The 21,536-nt window shown below is 48.2% G+C and overlaps 2 protein-coding genes and 1 long non-coding RNA gene across 5 annotated transcripts; 1 reads left to right on the top strand and 2 right to left on the bottom strand.

Annotated features, from left to right (window-relative positions):
* Positions 1-17: 17 nt before the first annotated feature.
* CORT (cortistatin) lies at positions 18-1,603 on the bottom strand. The gene is given in 4 exon segments (XM_024253270.3): positions 18-297; positions 1,370-1,503; positions 1,506-1,590; positions 1,592-1,603. Coding segments are annotated over 4 exon segments (450 nt in total). The 3' UTR covers positions 18-78.
* Positions 1,370-21,377, bottom strand: CENPS (centromere protein S). 3 transcript variants are annotated; one of them, XM_054548134.1, is made up of 6 exons: positions 20,700-21,377; positions 17,306-17,429; positions 16,585-16,618; positions 10,897-10,963; positions 9,194-9,370; positions 1,370-1,511 (listed from the first exon to the last, which is right to left on the bottom strand). In XM_054548134.1, the coding sequence occupies exons 1-5, from the start codon at positions 20,748-20,750 to the stop codon at positions 9,230-9,232; spliced, it is 417 nt and encodes a 138-aa protein (XP_054404109.1). In that variant the 5' UTR covers positions 20,751-21,377; the 3' UTR covers positions 1,370-1,511; positions 9,194-9,229. The 3 variants fall into 3 exon arrangements, with proteins under 3 accessions (XP_054404109.1, NP_001191810.1, XP_009233647.1); NM_001204881.3 differs by lacking the exon at positions 1,370-1,511 and having other exon boundaries at positions 8,820-9,370; positions 20,700-21,166; XM_009235372.4 differs by lacking the exons at positions 1,370-1,511; positions 20,700-21,377 and adding an exon at positions 19,866-20,544 and having other exon boundaries at positions 8,827-9,370.
* Positions 20,533-21,385, top strand: LOC129059725 (uncharacterized). The gene is made up of 2 exons (XR_008525764.1): positions 20,533-20,705; positions 21,236-21,385. It is a non-coding gene; the product is annotated as an uncharacterized LOC129059725 (long non-coding RNA).
* Positions 21,386-21,536: the final 151 nt, after the last annotated feature.

A 21,536-nucleotide genomic window follows, 5' to 3' on the forward strand; every position in this document is an offset into this window, starting at 1 on the left:
AGAGGAAAGATCACTGCTGCTTAATACATTTTATTCAGGTCTGTCATTACACTTGCATGAGTAATCATGGGTGAAGTTTTATTTGCAGGAGGAGAAGGTCTTCCAGAAGAAGTTCCTGCAGGGCATTCTGTCCCGGCGCGCGGATTGCCGGGGGGGTGCGCCTTCCTGCCGCCTGGCCACCTCCCGGGCTTCCTCTCCTATGAGGGGCCCAGCACTGGCCTGGGAGGTCCACTCAAACCACCAAGCGAGGAAAGTCAGGAGGCTGCTTTTCCTTATTCCTGCCGCTTCCTGCATATGCTTTTAAAGAGAAGCAGATGGCAAAGGAAAGAAAACTCAGCAATCTGGCTCAGGCAGCAAGCATTCAAAGATATGCAATCTCCTCCTTACTTTAAAAAAAAAAAAAAAAAGATGATCTGAAAGACTACCCTGGAGAAAAGAGAATGAAAATATTAAAATGAAAAGATGCTCCATAGCAATAAGCCTCATTTCCATTTAAAGGATGAGGATGAGAAAATGAAGAGAATACCTTAAAGAAATTGCTCTAATTAGAGAAAAGGAAAAGTTGGTCATTTTAAGTCAAGGGAAAAAACCTGGTGGTTTTGCTCCACACTCTTTGCTAAGGTCCTTAATTAGAGGAGGTCAGGAAATCTGCCACTTTACCCCCAGTGACTGGCAGCTGAGAAGCCCGGAGTTGGATCGGGCTAATTTACTCATTCTCCCACCTTTGGCCACACTCCTGGATGTTCACAAGTTGCTTTCTGAGACGATGGGACTGAAACGTTATATTCCGGTTTTTCAAATTCCTTAGAAAGCTTCTGGGAGTAATCTGCTGATAAATGGCCTGCCTGAAACTCATCTTATAATTTTAAAGAAAAATCCATTTTTAATGCTCAACTTCATATACTCTTTCTTGGAACTTTCTCAAAATGGAAAAAAGATCAATCACCTCATGAAGTTACAAATTCTCACAACGGAAAATGTAATGATGCCAATTACTCTGAGCCAGTGGGAACCTGTGCTATGTATAACTGAAGGCTCTGGAAGGGCTGTCGCAGCTCCACGCCTGCCCTGCAGTGGACAGGTACACTCCCTTCCCCTTTCCCAGACACCCGATGGAGGGCCCTCCTTGAGCTGCACAGGTTTCCAGCAGGCTTCATGGGTTGGGACGTGTAACTGAGGATCAGTGGTCTGAATGCAGCATCCCAGTATCTCGGGCCAGCCAAGAACACTACAAAGTTCAGCCCTGTGTCCTGTCCAAGCTGTGAACTGCAACACACGTGCACACACACACACACTCACCATGCAGGCCAAAAAGCCAACAAGAGACAGAGAGTGGGCTAGCGTGTGGCCACGTCGGGACTGTACTCACCTCGCTGTCTGGGCCGGTGGGGCCGCCCTCCAGGGGCAGGGCAGCGGTGGCCGTGGCCCCGGAGAGCAGCAGCAGCAGGAGGCCGGGGGGCAACGGCATCTTGTGGGCTGACTGGAGCTTCTCTCCCACCCTGCTGGCAGCCCTGAAATCAATGTTTTGGGGACTTGGGTCTCTTCTTTGGAGTTTGGTGGGTATTTTAAGCCCAATCTCCAGCTGTTTTTTGTGTCTATACATGTCTAACGCCTGGATCCTCTTCCCTCACGCAGTGACGCAGAAGCTGGAGCAATCAGTGCCCACAAAAGCGCTCTGGGGTTGGATCTAACTCCTTAATTAAAGCTTCAGGTCTTTTCCTGTCTTTAGAGCGAATTTGCTCTTATTTTGGAACGCATGTGCGCTTGCTTCTAGAGAAGTTCTGCTTCCTCATAATTATGCCTATAGCAGGCAGGAAGCCATGAGAACAAAAACAAGTGATTTAACATAATATAAAATTAGCCTAGGATAAGGAACTTGAATGTGAAATTGTGCCCATGTGACAGTATGACTGAAACTCATCCAGTAATTTCAGAGACATTCTTCTACTACGGGCAGAGAAACAAGGAGGCAATGGGGGCTCAGAGATGCTACGATCGTATCCGCTGGTTTCACCCAATTGTCGGCAGGGAGGCCCCAAGAATCGCTCCCAGTACTGCCTCTCAACCCAGCAGGCCAGACCCACCGTCCTCTAGGCCAGGCCTTCTCAAACTGAAGTGCAGACAGATCGCTTTGCAGGCAGGTCCTAATGCACTGGGGCAGGGAGGAGTTGAGAGCTGCATTTCCAACAAGCGCCCAGGCACTGCTGGCCCCGGGGCAGCCGGGCTCTGGCCCACCCAGGCTGGGGTGCAATGGCGCGCTCAACTCACTGCAACCTCCGCCTCGTGGGTTCAAGTGATTCTCCTGCCTCAGCCTCCCGAGTAGCTGGGATTACAGGCACCCGCCACCATGCCTGGCTAATTTTTGTATTTTTAGGAGGGACGGGGTTTCACCATGTTGGCCAGGCTGGTCTCAAACTCTTGATGGTCCAGTGTTTTCTTTTTTTTGAGATGGAGTCTTGCTCTTGTTGCCCAGGCTGGAGTGCAATGCTGTGATCTCAGCTCACCGCAACCTCCGCCTCCCGGGTTCAAGTGATTCTCCTGCCTCAGCCTCCCGAGTAGCTGGGATTACAGGAATGTGCCACCATGCCTGGCTAATTCTGTATTTTTAGTAGGGATGGAGTTTCTCCATGTTGGTCATGCTGGTCTCGAACTCCCGACCTCAGGTGATCCACCCGATTCAGCCTCCCAAAGTGCTGGGATTACAGGTGTGAGCCACTGCCCCCAGCCTGGACCAGTGTTTTCTTTTTGTTTTTGAATGCAGTCTCACTCTGTCACCCACGCTGGAGTACAGTGGCGTGATCTTGGCTCACTGCAATCTCCACCTCCCAGGTTCAAGCGATTCTCCTGCCTTAGCCTCCCAAGTACCTGGGACTACAGGTGCTGGCCACCATGCCCAGCTAATTTTTTGTATTTTTAGTAGAGACAGAGTTTCACCATGTTAGCCAGGCTGGTATCTATCTCCTGACCTTGTGATCTGCCCACCTTGGCCTCCCAAAGTGCTGGGATTACAGGCGTGAGCCACCGCGCCCGGCCTGGTCCAGTGTTTTCTAACCTGCTCCTGACCACCCACTTGTGGGTCATAGGCCAGTACTTTCCTTTCGAATGAAATTAAAGTTAGTGTGCATCACCCGTAGTAAGGATAAATAATGATTCGCATTGTGTGTGTCGGGTGTGAGACGTGCTGTTACTGCAGGGCACAGTCAGTTTGGGAAGCAGTGCCTGGCCCTGCCCTTGGCCAGCTCCCAGGGCTCTCTCTCCTCCTGAGGCTGGCACCACTGCTGAGAGTGCAGACCATGGAGTCCCTCTCTGTGCCACCTGCTGGTTCTTCCTCACAGGCCCTCATTGCTGAATCACACAGACAAATGCACAGACCCCTTTGCCCAACTGGACACTGATTAAAATCTGAAACATCCACCCAAACCTGCTATAGACAACCAGCATCCAAGGCAAGGCTATAAATTGAAGTAATGCAACCCAAAACTGATGGCACTTTCTAGAAGTGAACATATTTGTTTTCAGTTTTCCAAAGTCCTGGTTTACACCTTCAGCAGGGAAATCTCAATCTTGAATTTGTCACAGTCTTTTTGCTTATGTTAAAATCCTAGGTAAGATCAGTATGGCCTGCTGGCCAGAGGCTTATACATCGTATGTTGCTTCATATTTTATTTCTTTTGGTTTGTTTTGTTTTTGTTTTTTTTGAGATGGAGTCTCGCTCTGTCGCCCAGGCTGGAGTGCAGTGGCTCGATCTCCGCTCACTGCAAGCTCCGCCTGCCGGGTTCACGCCATTCTCCTGCCTCAGCCTCCTGAGTAGCTGGGACTACAGGCGCCCACCACCACGCCCGGCTGATTTTTTGTATTTTTAGTAGAGACGGGGTTTCACTGTGTTAGCCAAGATGGTCTTGATCTCCTGACCTCGTGATCCGCCCGCCTCGGCCTCCCAAAGTGCTGGGATTACAGGCGTGAGCCACTGCGCCCAGCCCGTCTTTTATTTCTGTACCAAAATAATTCCCACAAATGACACTAAAAATTTTGAGTTATATTTGCAGATGAGACATTCACAGCAGTTCAGCCAGCTTCTTTTTGTTTTTGAGACGGAGTCTTGCTCTGTCACCCAGGCTGGAGTGCAGTGGCACAACTTCGGCTCACTGCAACTTCTGCCTCCCAGGTTCAAAGGATTCTCCTATCTCAGCCTCTCGAGTAGCTGGGATTACAGGCACGAGCCACCACGCCCAGCTAATTTTTGTATTTTTAGTAGAGATTTCACCATGTTGGCCAGGCTGGTCTCAAACTTCAGAACTCAAGTGATCCACCCATCTCAGCCTCCCAAAGTGCTGGGATTACAGGCGTGAGACCACCACACCCGGCCTCACCAGCTTCCTATATCGTTAGTCTAGTGTGCCAATTTTATTCGATGAGCTCATTAAACATTCTGAGCACCCAGTATGGAACTTGCAATACTACAAGGGACCCACGCCACCCACACCCTGACAGAGGTGTTGCAGCCTAAAAGAAATAGGATACATAGACACAAATAAAAGACAAGGACATTTTTCATGCGATAAGAAGTGTGCAAAGGGGAATGTGCTGCAGATTGGGGAAGGCTTCATGAGAACTGATAATGACTGTTTCAAGAAGGTGACAAACTTTAGGAGGTGGAGACAAGAGGATCACTTAAGCCCAGGAGTTCAAGACCAGACTGGGCAACATAGCAAGACCCCATCTCTACCAAAAAAAAAAAAAAAATTTAGCCAGGCGTGGCAATGCACACCTGCAGTCCTGACTACTTGGGAGGCTGAGGCGAGAGATTCGCTTGAGCCCAGGAGTTCAAGACCAGCCTGGGCAACATGGCAAAACTCCATCTCTACAGAAATTAGCTGGACGTGGAGGCACATACCTGTGGTCCCAGCTACTTAGGGGGCTGAGGTAGGAGGATCACCTGAGCATGGGAGGTCAAGGCTGCAGTGAGCCAAGATTGCGTCACTGCACTACAGCATGGGTGACAGAGTGAGACTTTATGACAAAAAAAAAAAAAGAAAAAATTTAGCCAGGTGTGGCAACACACACCTACAGTCTCGGGCACTTGGGAGGCTGAGGCAGGAGGATTGCTTGAACCCAGGAATTTGTGGCTGCAGTGAGCTGTGATTATGCCACTGTACTGCAGCCTGGGTGACACAGCAAGAGCCCATCTCAAAAAAAAAAAAAGGGCCGGGTGCAGTGACTCATGCCTATAATCCCAGCACTTTGGGAGGCTGAGGCAGGAGGATCACTTGAGCCTAGGAGTTTAAGACTAGCCTGGGCAACATGCAAAACCTCACCTCTACAAAAAAAAAAAAAAAAAATACAAAAACTAGCTGGACATGGTGGCACACACCTGTGGCCCCAGCTACTTGGGGGGCTGAGGTAGGAGGATCACCTGAGCATGGGAGGTAGAGGCTGCAGTGAGTCAAGATTGAGCCCCTGTTCTCCAGCATGGGCGGCAGAGTGAGACCTTGTCTCAAAAAGAAAAGAAAACTTAGCCAGGTGTGGTAACACACACCTGCAGTCTTGGGTACTTAGGAGGCTGAGGCAGGAGGATTGCTTCAGCCTAGGAATTCATGGCTGCAGTGAGCTGTGATTATGCCACTGTCCAGAGCAAGAGCCCATCTCAAAAAAGAAAAGAAAAAAGAAAAGGCCAGGTGCAGTGGCTCATGCCTATAATCTCAGCACTTTCGGAGGTTGAGGCAGGAGGATCACTTGATTCCAGCCCAGGAGTTTGAGACCAGCCTGGGCAACATTCTGAGACCCTATCTCTACAAAAAAAAAACCCAAAAAATTAGCCGGGCATGGTAGCGCATGCCTGTAGTCCCAGCTACTCAGGAGGCTGAGGCAGGAGGATCGCTTTAGCCTGGGAGGTTGAGGCTGCAGTGAGTCATGATTGTGCCACTGCACTCCAGTCTGGGTGACAGAGTGAGATGCTGTCTCAATGAAAAAAAAAAAAAGCACAAAGTCTCTGAAAGTTATACAGCTACTAGGGCTGCAAACCCAAGATGCAAACCCAGATCTTTCAACCTTTGGAAAGTCTATAGTATCTATTCCCTAAACTCTTCTTGATGAGATTTTATTTTATTTTATTATTTATTTTATTTTACTTTACTTTTATTTTAATTTATTTTATTATTTTGAGACTGAGTCTCACTCTGTCACACAGGCTGGAGTGTGGTGGCACAATCTCGGCTCACTGCAGCCTCTGCCTCCTGGGTTCAAGCGATTCTCCTGCCTCAGCCACCCGAATTTATTTTATTTTTTAGAGTTGGGGTCTTGTTCTGTCACCCAGGCTGCAGTGCAGTAGCACAATCACCTCACTAAAGCCTTGAACTCCTGGGATCAAGCAACCGTCTGCCTCAGCCTCCTGAGTAGCTAACTGGGTCTACAGGCATGCATCACCATGCCTAACTATTTTTTATTTTTTTTAGAGATGGGTCTCACTGTGCTGCCCAGGCTGGTCTCAAACTCCCAGACTCAAGTGAATCTCCTGCCTCAGCCTTCCAAGTTGCTGGGACTACAGACACAAGCCACTGCACCTGGCCAATATGGAGTTTAAAGAGTGCTTATCCTAAAATGAAACTGCTAACATACGGGCCTTTGGCTGAACATGCTAGGATGGAAGGCTTTATGATTCACTTTTCATTCACTGATATGACACACAGATATTATAATTAACATAAGAACAAGTGCTGAGCCATTTGCAGGCCCGAAACCATGATGTGTGAACTCGGTGCCCTACTACGGCCATAGCTTAGCGCCTCCCTTTGAGAGTCAGGCTTTGGGGTGTCTTTTGCTGATCATATTTGGGCACAGATGGTGTAAATTCTACTCCAAATGAATGCCGTTTTCTCTACCCATTCTAGAGTGAGCGGCCCCAAATGTGAACACTGTCTCCTGACTATGGCTGGGTGACCCTGGGCAGCTGGTGAACCTCATCAAATTTCCATTTGCTCATTAAGGTGGAGAATCAGATCCACGCCGATCAAGTTGTGGAGATCAGTGGGGTAATACACGGAGTACCCAGCGGGTGCCTGGCACACAGAAAGGGCTCCACAAACCCTTGCCCTTTCTCTTCACCATACTGCCGAAGGGTAAAGGGAAAGGCATGTCTGGACCTCTAAGAAATCCAAAGGCATGAGAGGACAGTAGGACTGGCACCCTTGGGAGCGTTTTTTCTCACAAACGAAAACAGGATGACATGCCGAAGTGTTCTGATCTAGCAGTCCCAGATTTCCCCTCAGGAAAAACTTCCCTGAGCAGAACCATAGCTTCATTACAAAATAGAGAAAAGTCACAGACGGCCAGGTGCAGTGGCTCATGCCTGTAATCCCAACACTTTGGGAGGCTGAGGCAGGAGGATTGCCTGAGGTCAGGAGTTCAAGTCCAGCCTGGCTAAGATGGTGAAACCCTGTCTCTACTAAAAATACAAAAATTAGCTGGGCGTGGTGCCGCGTGCCTGTAATCCCAGCTACTCAGGAGGCTGAGGCAGGAGAATCGCTTCAACCCAGGAGGCGAAGGTTGCAGTGAGCTGAGATCACACCACTGCACCCCAGCATGGATGGCAGAGCAAGACTCCCTCTCCAAAAAAAAAAGTCACAGACACTGTGTTTCTAGAGAAAATCACTTTTAAAGAGTAAAGGCTGGGCTGGGCCCAGTGGCTCATGCCTGTAATCCCAGTATTTTGAGAGGCCGAGGTGGGTGGATCACAAGGTCAGGCGTTCAAGACCAGCCTGGCCAAGTTGGTGAAACCCCGTCTCTACTACAAAAATTAGCTGGGCGTGGTGGCGGGCGCCTGTAATCCCAGCTACTCAGGGGGCTGAGGCAGAGAACTGCTTGAACCTGGGAGGCAGAGGTTACAGCGAGCCAAGAGCACGCCACTGCACTCCAGCCTGGGCAACACAGTGAGACTCCATCTCAAAAAAAAAAAAAAAAAAAAAAAGTAAAAGCCGGGCGCAGTGGCTCAGGCCTGTAATCCTAGCACTTTGGGAGGCCAAGGTGGGTGGATCACAAGGTCAAGGAGATTGAGCGGTGAAACCCCGTCTCTATTAAAAATACAAAAATTAGCCAGGTGGGGTGGCATGCTCCAGTAGTCCCCGCTACTCAGGAGGCTGAGGCATGAGAATCGCTTGAACCCGGGAGGCAGAGGCTGCAGTGAGCCGAGATCACGCCACTGAACTCCAGCCTGGGTGACAGAGCAAGACTCTGTCTCAAAAAAAACACAAACACACACAAATTAGCTGGGCATAGTGGTGCACGCCTGTGGTCCCAGCTACTTGGGAAACTGAGGCAGGAGATCGCTTGAACCCAGGAGGCGGAGGTTGCAGTGAGCTGAGATCATGCCATTGCACTCCTGGCAACAGAGCAAGACTCTGTCTCACACACAAAAAAATAATAAATAATAAATAAAAAAATAAAAAGGCTGGGTGCAGTGGCTCACGTCTGTAATCCCAGCACTTTGGGAGGCCGAGGTGGGTGGATCACGAGGTCAGGAGTTCAAGACCAGCCTGGCCAAGATGGTGAAACCCTGTCTCTACTAAAACTACAAAAATTAGCCAGTCATGGTGGCAGGTGCCTGTAATTCCAGCTACTCCGGAGGCTGAGGCAGAGAATTGCTTGAACCCAGGAGGCAGAGGTTGCAGTGAGCTGAGATCGTGCCACTGCACTCCAGCCTGGGCAACAGAGCAAGACTCCGTCTCAAAAAAAAAAAAAAAAAGTAAAAAGGGCCATTCTCAAACATATGCCCTTTTACCTGGTGATCAAAGGCGGCATGTGTTTAAAAACAATATTAGTAACCAGAAAAGCTAAATAAATATAGCTTTATTCATCTTTCAGAGATTGTCATTTAGCCTAGAAAATTACATCAAAAGATGAACTGATTTTTGCTTGAAAAAGTCAACCATGTTTAATTGCTCACACAATTTTAATTACAATAGATGTAATTTCTAATATATACCATTCCATCACACACCATTTTTATGTTCTGGAGTGAGACCTGGGAGTATTTTGCTTAAGACTTTCTCATTCTCTAAAACTAGCTTTTGCAGTTAACAATGTGGAGAATTCAGCACAAAAAGCACCCTAGCCCAGACTTTTTATTTTATTTTTTTAAATCTCTATTTAACCCTTCAAAGTTTCCTTTGCAGCCATATGCATTTCTAGGTGGCTCTACCTGTAGAAGGCTGCATTTTCCAAGCGGCGAGGGACTTTAATTCTCACTTTCCACCACTCCAGCCTCTGCTGGCTGCCTTGAATTTTTGCTTCCATCCTCTGACTTCTTTTTCTTCTGTGCTTTTCGTTCTAGGTTAATCTGAGCAATCTCTTCACTTTTGTCTGTGATGTATTTTAGCTATAAAAAAAAAATCTGTATTTATATCTGGCTGTAACCATTTTATAAACCTAAATAAACAAACAAATGAAACTAAACCCTCCACAACCACCTCTGACTCAAAGAATTTGGGTAGAAAAGCCAAAGCCTGGGTTACATTTCTAAGAATTAAACGCAGCTTCAATTTTTTTTTCTTTTTTTAAAAATTTTTTGTAGATATGAGGGTCTCACTATGTGGCCAGGCTGGTCTTAAACTCCTGGGCTCAAGCAATCCTCCTGCCTTGGCCTCCCAAAGTTCTGGGATTATTGGCACGAGCCACTACACCTAGCCAATAAGTTGTGTTATTAAGAGCTGTGGCCAGGTGCAGTGGCTCATGCCTGGAATCCCAGCACTTTGGGAGGCCAGGGCAGGCAGATCATTTGAGCCCAGGAGTTTGAGACCAGCCCAGGCAATGAGGTGAAACCCCATCTCTACAAAACATACAAAAATTAGCCGGGTGTGGTGGCATGCACCTGTAGTCCCAGCTACTTGAGAGGCTAAGGTGAAAGTATCACTGGAGCCCAGGAGACGGGGACTGCAGTGAGCAATGATGCGCCACTGCACTCACCCTGGGTGACAGAGTGAGACCCCATCAAAAAAAAAAAAAAAAAAAGTTGTGGCACACGCCTGTAATCCTGGCATATCGGGAAACCAAGCGGGGAGGACTGCTTGAGCCCAGGAGTTCAAGACCATCCTGGGCAACATAGAGAGACGGCATGTCCAAAATTTAAAAAAAGAAAAAAAAAGTTGTGAGCATTAAATAATATATGTAAAATAGTATCTGGAAAAGCCCCTGTAAACTGCTATACAAATTCATTCATTCAACAACTATTTATTGAGCCCCTCCTGTGTGCCAGGCACACAGGTGCATTCCAGGCGACACAAATGGAGAGAGAACAAAGAGACAAAAGCCCCTGCTCTTGTGGGGCCCACATTCTACCCGAGCCATCTAGTGCTTTAATGTCCAGCATTACACTCAGTCAGGAAATCTCCCCGCTGTCCTGGCTCTGCCACTGGCCAAAGCCACTAGCCTGGGATGACCAGAGTATCTCTGGGTCTTCACCTGAACAATGGAGGCTTGGTCAAATGATTTCTAGACTTGAAAATATGGAAAACGTCCTGCCTATCCAGCCATACAGAAACTCCTTCCATATCTGGCCCATTCGGAGAATTGTGAACACAATAACAAAACTATCCCTACAGATTAGCCTGTGAGCAGTCTCTGACATCATATTGTAAATGAAACATGGGACCAAAGTTTTGAGGTATTACAAAAAAAGGCAAATTATAAAATCCAGAGAGTGCTGATTAGAAAATTTCAAATTGGCTTAGCAAGATCCATCATAATGAAAGCAAGACTGTAAATTACAGGCAGGTCTGAATGGTTCAGCCACCTCTAGTTTCTAATGCAAGGTGCCCTGGGGAATACTTCATGGCTTCGAGTGATTGATTGGGAATAATGTATTCCGATGGGAAAGGGGAGTGAGGAAAGAAATTCATCTCTCACCAGTGAATTACTCCTCCTGGCTAAGAGCTTCACATCTTCAGTGTTAATTGTGGTTCTTTTCGCATGTCTGCAGAAAGGGCAGAAGCAAGTCACCAAAATGTTTGGTATTATTTAAAGTTTTGATGAAACACAGAAGTTCACGGTCAGACTTCAAACTAGCAGGGATCTCTAAGTAGCCCATCCTTTTAGATAAAGGGCATTAAGCAAAAGTGACACAAAAATTAGTGAAGTTCCTAAGACCCCAATTAAGTAAAGAGATGGAGAATGCAGAGGCCCATCTCTCCACCTCCGCTTAGGGCCAAGGGTACCTGAAGCATAAGAGCACAGACAGGAGGCTAGGGGCTTACAGCCCTTCCAAACCTGGCTTGCTTGGTCACAGCTAAGGCCACAGAAAAATCAAGAAGCTCAGTGTACAACTCTAGTGCAGAGAAAATGGACCTCACGATACAGAGGGCACCTGCCTAAATAGACATTAAACAGAAGAACAAAGAGAACCTCCACAAAGGATGGCTTTACTTAGGTCAAGATCCTGATGTTCTCCAACGGCTAACTTACAGGAAAAAGCATATGCAGACGCCTCCTAAGGCCCCATTCCCAACAAGTAGTTAATGCATTCCCTCCGCCATAACCCAGGTAGAACAAAGAACATCCTTCTTTTTTCTTTTTCTTTGAGACAGAGTCTCGTTCTGTCGCCTAGACTGGAGTGCAGTGGCACGATCTTGGCTCACTGCAACCTCCGCCTCCCAGGTTCAAGCAATTCTCTGCCTCAGCCTTCTGTGTAGCTGGGATTACAGGCGCCCGCCACCATGCTCCGCTAATTTTTTTGTATTTTTAGTAGAGACAGGATTTCACCATCTTGGCCAGGCTGGTCTTGAACTCCTCACCTCATGATCCAGCTGCCTCCCAAAGTGCTGGGATTACAGGCGTGAGCCACCATGCCCGGCCACAAAGAACACCCTTTAAACTGGAGTCTGCTTCTTGCTCACAAGTTGGACTCAAATTCTCATTCTAGTCCTTTTATCTTTGCTAGGAAAGGTAATTTGAGATAATAAGCTCTATTCAATAATATATTACTCTGATTACACCCTTCTTCCATTTCTAACTTCCCCACAAAATACACAGGTACTTTGTAAGCAGGAATAAATAGGAATCTTTGCATCCTTAATAACTAGCAAACTGGCCAGCACACATGTTGAGTCCTCACTGAACAACTGCTGAGTTAAAAGATAAATTCAACACAGAAATTATTCGCCATCATTTGGCCAAATTAATCCTTCACATTCTGCTAAATAGACAAATATCACGTGTCATCTCATCGTGATTGACAATATCTGCTTGTCATGAGATTAATACCCACTTCAAGAGATAATTTTCTAATTAGCAACCTGCAAGGACCAGGACACAGGGGAGAAAAAAGACAGAGGTGACATAAGAGCAGCCACAAAGAATGAGGCCAGTCCACAGATGTTCTGGGTGGAGAAATGTTAAGCATGCATGGACAGGGTGGCCCAGTCTCAACCTCAAAACCAGGCTGCTCTGTCTGTATTTACATTCTTCTTAAAGTACAGTAAAGGGAATAAGCACAATGAACTGTTTACAGCGTGAACTTATCTGTTTACAAGAAAGCATTTAGGAAACAACAATCTCAGTCCTCTCCACCACTTCAGCTTGGCATCTGCTATCTCTGCACTAAGGCCCTCAATGGAGGGGCAGGGCATCCTCTGCCAGCCACTGCATATCACAGACTCTCCTAAGTCAAACCTCCAACTCCAGAAAATTACTCTAGCTAGGAAAAATCAAAAGCAATTTTTCATATAACACACTTTGTAACACAGGCTTTAAAGACGATTCCCAAAAGTTTCCAGAATGTATTTCCTATAGAATATCTATCTTCTTCAAAATGTTTGATTGTGAACAATACTAGGAGACTAGAGATTTCAAAGCTAAATAAAGAAATTCACAACTCAGGCCAGGTGTGGCGGCTCATGTCTGTAATCCCAGGACTTTGGGAGGCCAAGGTGGGTGGATCATTTGAGGTCAGGAGTTCGAGGCCAGACTGGCCGACACAGTGAAACCCTGTCTCTACTACAAAGACAAAAATTAGCCAGGCATGGTGGCGGGCACCTGTAATCCCAGCTACTTGGGAGGCTGAGGCAGGAGAATCGCTTGAACCCAGGAGATGGAGGCTGCAGTGAGCCGAGATCACACCACTGCACTCCAGCCTGGGTGACAGAGTGAGATTCCATCTCAAAAAAAAAAAAAAAAAAAAAAAAACAATTCAGATTGGCAGTTGCTTTCCAAAGTCTGCTAGTGAACTGATTATTTAGAATTTAATTGTGTATTCTCTGGCCAGGCATGGTGGATCACACCTGTAATCCCAGCACTTTGGGAGGCCGAGGCAGGCGGATCACCTGAGGTCAGGAGCTCGAGACCAGCCTTGCCAACATGGTGAAACCCCATCTCTATTAAAAACACAAAAATTAGCGTGGTGGCATTTGCCTGTAGTCCCAGCTACTCAGGAGGCTGAGGCAGGAGAATCACTTGAACCCGCAAGGCAGAAGCTGCAGTGAGCCGAGATTGAGCTGCTGCTCTCCAGCCTGGACGACAGAGAGATACTCTGTCTCAAAAAAAAAAAAAAAAAAATTTGGCCAGGCACAGTGGCTCATGCCAGTAATCCTAGCACTTTGGCTGGCCGAGGCGGGTGGATCACCTGAGGTCATGAGTTTGAGACCAACCTGGCCAACATGGTGAAACCCCGTCTTTACTAAAAACACAAAAATTAGCTGGGCGTAGTGGCAGGCGCCTGTAATCCCAGCTACTTGGGAGGCTGAGGCAGGTGAATCACTTGAACCCAGGAGGCGGAGGTTGCGGTGAGCTGAGATCGCGCCATGGCAATCCAGCCTGGGCGACAGAGCGAGACTCCATCTCAAAAAGAAACAACAAAAAACACAAAAAAACAGCCCCTGCTCTCAAGTTTCCCTCTTGCTCCAAAAAAAAAGAAATAAGAAATAAGAATTTAAATGTGTATTCTCATAGAAACTTCTCATAACAAGCTCACCAAAAAGAAAAAAGATGCCGGGCACAGTGGCTCAGCTCATGCCTGTAATACCAACACTCTGGGAGGCCAAGGTGGGAGGGTCACTTGAGCCCAGGAGCTCTAGGTTGCAGTGAGCTATGATCCTGCCACTACACTCCAGCCTGGGTAACAGAGAGATCTTGTCTCAAGAAAAAAAAAGAAAGAAAAGAAACAAGAAACAAGAAAACAAATTTGTCCTAATGAAACAATGTTACAAGTACTCAACTAGGTTCCCAGGCCAGCCTACAGAGACTATGTAACATATAGTTGACTTGAAACAGTCCATCTTTCTCAAACTGGGGTAATGATAGTCTTGGGAGTAGACAAAGTGTGACAGGGGCAAATCAAATCCACAAAATAACCAAAGCTGACCTTCCAGGAATATCAATTTTATTCAGGGATAAAACAATGCTTTTTTTATGAAAGCAAACTGGAATTCACACAAAAGATGAGTCTTCAAAGGAAACCTGTACTTGTGGGTTGTGCTAAGAAGAGGGGGTGCTTCCCTGCCTCTGGCTGCACCCCAGACTCCTGGAGCCTCATCACTGGACTCTGGACTCACTCAGTTCTCAGAGCCAGCCTTTCCACAAACTGTTTTTTTTTTTTTTTTTTTAAAGAGACAGAGTCTCACTCTGTCACCCAGGCTGGAGTGCAGGGGCACGATCTCGACTCACTGCAACCTCCACCTCCCTGGTTCAAGCAATTCTCCTGCCTCAACCTCTTGAGTAGCTGAGATTACAGGCGCACGCTGCCATGCCCAGCTAATTTTTTTTTTGTATTTTAGGAGACAGGGTTTCACCCTGTTGCCCAGGCTGGTCTCAAACTCTTGAGCTCAGGTGATCCACCCGCCTCGGCCTCCCAAAGTGCTAGGATTACAGGTGTGAGCCACCACGCCCGGCCTCCACAAACACTTTTACATAAAAGATGTCGCCCTTCCTTGGGGAGCTTATGGTCTAAGTCACACACACATATGCACGCACTCACCCCTTTCCCCACCAGTACCCAGCAAAAGAAAATCAACTGTTTGCCGGGCATGGTGGCTCACGCCTGTAATCCTAGCACTTTGGGAGACTAAGGCGGGCAGATCACTTGAGGTCAGGAGTTCAAGACCGGCCTGGCCAATATGGTGAAACCCCATCTCTACTAAAAATACAAAAATTAGCCAGATGTGGTGGTGCATGCCTGTAATCCCAGCTACTCGGGAGGCTGAGGCAGGAGAATCACTTGAACCCAGGAGGCAGAGATTGCAGTGAGCCAAGATTGCACCACTGCACTCCAGCCTGGGCGACAGAGTGAGACTCTGTCTCAAAAAAAAAAAAAAAAAAAAATCAACCTTTTACGTACTTTTAAAAACACAGAATATCTGAAAGCCTAATGTGTTACCATGCTCTAATTTCATTTTTTAAATAGAATTTTTACAGAAGTATTTTCAGGCTGGGCATGGTGGCTCACACGTGTAATCCCAGGACTTTGGGAGCCCAAAGCAGGACTGCTTGAGCACAGGAGTTCAAGACCAGCCTGGGCAACATACCAAGACGCTGTGTCTCTAATATAAATATATATGTATGTGTGTATATATATTATATATATATATATATATATAATTTTTAAGTATTTAAATTTTTCATTTTTTTTTCCCCACAGCTAACAAAGAAATAACAAGTAAAGGTGATCAATATCTTTCACCAGGGAGGAGGGCCACACATAGGGGGCAACTGCCTGAATCAGCAATGACTAAGCCACACGAGCTATCGGTGTCCCTTCATACTATCTTATCCCTTTTGGCCAAGCTGAAGATGCTAAGCGGTTTTCAGGGACGAATATCCACAGGAATAGGACAGATTGAGAGCTTGCCGTCCGAGAACCCACTGCTTTAATTCATTCAAAACACGCACCCGAGAAACAAAGAGCTAACGGGAACAAGGTGAAAAGTAAGGGGTGTGGAAGAGGCTGGCACCGAATCCAAGTGGCAGCAAATTAGAACGCTTTCGCCCTTTCAGGCCTTCGTCATTCAAATTGCTTCATAAAAGCAATTTGGTGCAATTGTTTTCAATTACCTGCGGTACTAATTGAAGAGCTGAGCATAAATCACCTGTAAAAGCTGAGGCTTTAGCAGCTGAAAGCAAGTCACCCACTTTCCAAGGAGTGCGTCTTACTCGGAACAAATGCGGCAAATGAAAACCCCTGCCTGCCATTCTGTGTACGCCTGCAAGCTGCGGACACGCTGCAGCCCCCTCTGCAGAGGGGCGGCCACCCCCACGCACCATGTTCTCAAACCCTGAGCAATCAAACCACCCGAAGACATGGTTTTTAACACAGGCACCACCATTCAGGGTACTGGAGATGGTATTCACACCTTTTTAACTTGGGACTGAATAACTTGGGTTCTTTAACAAAAAAATACTTGGAAAACTTCAAAAAATGTTCAAATAAGTCTGAATCACCGTGATTGAGGCAGGCGTCATGTTCTTGCAGAACCATGATTAGAGACAAGCCTCCACAAAACACACGGAAAACTGAATAGCTAAAGCTCTCCTGAAATAACCCACCAGATGGAGAGGCCCCAAAGAGCTACACAGACGCAGTGTCGGATAATCAAGTTCTCTACCCACCTTGCAAACATTTCAAGGTCTTTGGCAAAATTTTCTGAAAGAGAAAAAAAAGATACACACTTTAGGCACCCTCCCATCTAATTTCAGAAGCAGAAAAAGTGAAGCCTTGATTTCTACAGCCAGTACAGTGACTTGACTAATACAACAAACCCTCTTAAAGGTGAAAGGAGGCATTTCCAGCAGCCCCGCCATTCCATAAGAGCCTGTAGCTTTTTATTCATGACGATCTCCTTGTCCTTCCCAGAGCCCTTCAGCCCTCATGGCAAGTCTTCCGTTAACTGTGACTGCGCCTTTGGTTTCTAGAAACCATCCTTTAACTTCTGCTACAGTTAAGGCTTGTGAGGTCTTTCATTTCCCCTCTGAAGTCAAGCAAATACCAATGCTACAAGCTCAGCTGTCAAAGAAACCATGGGTGATATAAAAACGTTATAAAGCACTGAAAAAAAGAATTTAATGTCTAATGTTCCAGCCATCAGGGCAGTTTAAAACAATAAAATAAAGGCGTTAATGCCCTATGTTAGTGTAATAGGAAAAAAATAGTTCTTCCCATAAAATATCCACATCTCGCAGCCAAGAGAAGTGTTTCATGAAGAACGCATGATGATGATGATGTTCTTGGTCTGCTGGTCAGACTCGCCACAGCTCCCACCCACGCACTGCTCCCAGGTGAAATCAACCTTTGGGGTTTACAGACATGGCTGGGGAGGCCGAAGCTTCATACCACACTGTCGGAAAGTCAGCTCCGAAATGGCCGCGATGGTCTGTTTGCTGAACTGCATCTCTTTGTCCAATGCAACTTCCTCGCAAAGACAACCCACAGTATAGTGAACTGCTGCCTTTAGCCTCTGGGGAAAAAAAATCAAAGTATTTCATGGGTAAGGTTGCAAATAAGAGCTTTTCACGCCTTAAAAAATTAAGACCAAGGAGAGGGTCTGCTCAGCCCAATCCCTTTGGTGCTTTCCATAATGGCTGAGTGGCTTTTCAAGTGTACTAAGTTAATGAGACCCACTGGAGTGTGACTTGTAGAAACATTACTTCCTTGTTAATGATTATGATTTATGTCAGGTAAAGACAAGAAATTAGATGGCAAGTCAGTGGGGAGACAGGTCAGACTGGTGCCTGCCAAGGCCGAGTGGTTTCACTCACTTATTCCAAACTATCTGCAGAGCTCCGACTGAGTAAAGGCATATGCTAGGTGTTTGGGAAACGATGAAAAACCAGGCAGGGAACTTTGCCCTTAAGGCCGTTAATCAACAATACAGAAGGATCCCATCCCTCTGCTGCAAGCCCCTGGGCAGCCCCAGGCCTGCATGTCACAGAGGACAAAAGTACAACACGGGAAAGGCTCAAGAGGGCACACCCACCCCTCTCGATTTGGAGGGTTGAGAGGCCACCTCCACAGGGCCCTCACTGCTCCTTGGCAACCCTTTTCAGTACTGAAAAAGATCTCTCCGCCCCTTGCAGAAAATAACCGAGAGGGGATGATCAGCCTCAATTGCAAGACAAGCTAAGCAAGGGTCTCGGCCACGTGTCGACAGAGTTCTGTTGAGCCCACCTGTGGGTACTCTGCGTCGGTGCCGAAGACACAGCTGAGCTGCACATGATGACAGCTGAACCCACGAGGGCATAAAATCTACCAGCAAGTGTTCAACGCATAGGCAAGAGGAGGAGGAACTGCCAAAAACACAAGTCCAGGACCTCAGGATAGAGGCCAGACAGATGAGGAGGGCATCTACCTTCCTGAATTTCTAGACCTCACAAGACGAGGTAAGCTGAGGCCTCTGGCAGGAGAAGCCAAAGACCCATCAACCTCGGAGGCACGAAGATCACAGGTGTGATCACTGCACACTACAGCCTCGAACTCCTGGGCTCAAGTGAACCTCCTGCCTCAGCGTCCTGAGTAGCTGGGACTACAGGCCCACATCACTCTGCCCGGCTCAAAGTCATCTTTTTTAGGTATGGGTGGGGGTCAGGGTACAGGACATGAATTCTTCTGAATGCTCTTGGCTCCAGGAATTTTTCTCAGACCTTCCTCCTCCCCCTCGCCTCCCCCTGGCTGGGCTGGGGGTATCACTGCACTTAGAGGCTACATCACTAAACTCCTCAAGGGCAGGACCCTGTCAATTTTGTTCACTGCAGCCTACCAAGTGCCAAGAACAGTTAGTTATATGAATGGGGGGAAATCTTCTACAAGCTAATCACAGCTGAGGGGCAAATTTCTCAGACCATCTTTGCAGCTTCATCTCATCAGTAAGCATTTGTTCGTCTACTGAGAACCAGGCTCTGTTCTAGGGACTAAGAACAGGCTGGACACAGTGGTTCACACCTGTAATCCCAGCACTTTGGGATGCCAAGGCGGGCAGATCACTTGAGGTCAGGAGTTCAAAACCAGCCTGGCCAACATAGTGAAACATCCGTCTCTACTAAACATACAAAATTAGCTGGGCATGGTGGCAGGCGCCTGTAATCCCAGCTGCTCAGGAGGCTGAGGCAGGAGAATCTCCTGAATCCGGGAGGCGGAGGTTGCAGTGAGCCGAGATGGAGCCAGTGCACTCCAGCCTGGACAAGAGTGAAACTCCATTTAAAAAAAAACAAAAACAAAAAAACCAGGGTACGCAGGATCAAAGATGACTAAATGCAATGCACCATCCTTAACTGAATGCTGGATGAAGGAAGACAGTTAAACATCTTTAGGACAAGTGGGGGCACTTGACGATGCACATTCCATAGACTTTTATCAAAATTAATTGTCCCACTTCCTGAGTGGGACAATTTATTGAAATGATGTAGTAGGAGAACGCCTTTTTTTTTTTTGAGATGGAGTCTCGCGGAGTCTCGCTCTGTCGCCCAGGCTGGAGTGAAATGGTGCGATCTCGGCTCACTGCAACCTCCGCCTCCCGGGTTCAAGCGATTTCCCTGCCTCAACGTCCCGAGTAGCTGGGATTACAGGCGCCTGACACCACACTCGGCTAATTTTTGTACTTTTAGTAGAGAGGGGGTTTCCATGTTGGCCAGTCTGGTCTCGAACTCCTGACCTCAAGTGATCTGCCCACCTCGGCCTCCCAAAGTGCTGGAATTACAGGCATGAGCCACCGCGCCCAGCCAATGCCTTGTTTTTGGGAGATGTGTACTAAAGAATTAAAATGTAAAGGCGAAGTGTCAAAATATCTGCAATTAATTCTCCAATCGCGGGGAGCGGGGAGGGGGGAAGCATGGGAGCAAACAGAGCAAAATGCTAACTAGTGGTGAATCGAGGTGACGGGCATCTGGGCATTCTGTACCATGTTCTTGCAACTTTTCCTAAGGTTTGAACTTCTCAAAATACAAGGGGCAGGGTAGACAGCTGCTGCAGTGTAACTTTGTAGAGAGGAAACTCCCGCGTCTGGAGCTCATTCCCGCGTTTCTTCAGTCCGTCCTCTTTAAGGTCGCCACTCCGGGTCTTGCTTTTCGCCTCTTCACGGCAACGTTCTCAGCCTCTGACGCCCCATATGCCCGCCGCTGATGAAAGGAACGAATGGGATGCCCGCAGCTACCCTGACAGGTGGTTATTCTTATAACGATTTTGCAGAGAAGAAAATTGCGTTTGGGCCGAGTCAGTACGATCACGAGTTGGCGGGGCGGAGATTCGAACCCACATCTAAGGACGAGCTCTGGGCCTGACTGGTCCGCACCGCGTCCCTGCATCAGTAACGAGGGGTCGACGCCTCCAGGGCCAGCGTTCCAGAGCTCCGGCCCGAACCGCCCACCACGCTACGGGCGTCACCTGGAGTGTCTAATGCCGACGTTGTACCTTCACGAAAACCCCATCTGAGAAGGGGAAACCGAGAATTCATCGCAAAGCCAGAAGATGACCTCTCGCCGCCGGACCCCGGCGCCCGCACGCTCCCCTAGAACCGCTTCCTCCCCAGCCGGCGCACGCCAGGGTCCTGCCGCGTTGCCGCGGAAACCGCCTCCCAGCACCACCCGCGGCAGTTGAGCCAACGCATGCGCAGCCGCGGGGGGCGCCCAGGGGCTGGGGGGCCGATGAGAAGCCGTCAGGGGCTTCCGGGTACTTTTCTGTCCGGAAACTCGACGCCGTCCTGCCACAGCCCAGCCCGACCCCCGTTTTCCTGTACCTGTTGGTAAGAGAATCTCTGCTGCTCCTCGGTCTCCGCCTCCTCCTCCATCACTGCGGGCCGACCCTGGGCAAACGCAGGAGGGCCGAGAAGGGGCAGTGGTGCGCGGCCAGGTCGGATTTTCCCGCCGCGGCGCGGGCGACGGGCCGCGCGGGCGGACAAAGTACGCAGCTCCGCCCTGCCTCGCGCGCCCCCTGGCGGCGCTCTGTTGAGGGGACTCCGCCGTCGGCCTCCAGCCAGCCCCCTGCTCAGCTTGCTCTGCGGAGGTGGCCGGGCGAGGCGGGGGCATGACCACCGAGGTCACTGCTGCACCCCAGAGCCTGATTCAGCGCCTGGCACAGCGCTGAGCACCACTCTCCGCGAAACACGTGTGCGCATAGGTGCAAAGCCTGTTCCAGTCGGGTGTAGAGGATGCATAGCCCACGATTTACAGATCATGTAACGCAGTACACATTATCAGGAACTCCATGCACCTGTACCTCAGGTGTGTCTTGCAAAATCCACCATCAACTTTATCATTCTATCACCAACAATAGCGTCACAAAGACTACAATGAGTGAACGCCCCGCGACCTCATTCAGCGAGTGGAACAGGAACTGCCTTGTTGCCATGGACAGGAGTATAGTTCTGACACGTGTTACTGTTTTTCCTTTATGTTAACAATGAAGTGAAACCATCAAACCCAATTTTGGTTTGTTTTTATTGTAGTTTTTTGAGAGGCAGGGCCTCGCTCTGCCGCCCAGGCTGGAGTGCGGTGGCACGACCAAGGCTCACTCTAACCTCCACCTCCTGGGCTCAGGTGATCCTCCCACTTCAGCCTCCCAAGTAGCTGGGACC

The sequence above is a fragment of the Pongo abelii genome, chromosome 1, assembly GCF_028885655.2.
Source record: "Pongo abelii isolate AG06213 chromosome 1, NHGRI_mPonAbe1-v2.0_pri, whole genome shotgun sequence".
Taxonomy (NCBI): domain Eukaryota; kingdom Metazoa; phylum Chordata; class Mammalia; order Primates; family Hominidae; genus Pongo; species Pongo abelii.

Bases quoted from the DNA above. Each gene is read 5' to 3' on its own strand.
- CENPS (XM_054548134.1), bottom strand. From the start codon at position 20,750: ATGGAGGAGGAGGCGGAGACCGAGGAGCAGCAGAGATTCTCTTACCAA. The intron at 17,430-20,699 runs GTACAGGAAAAC...TTTTTTCCCCAG, and splicing joins AGAGATTCTCTTACCAACAG to AGGCTAAAGGCAGCAGTTCA. The intron at 9,371-10,896 runs GTGAGAGATGAA...TTTTTTTTATAG, and splicing joins CCAGGAGGAGTAATTCACTG to CTAAAATACATCACAGACAA.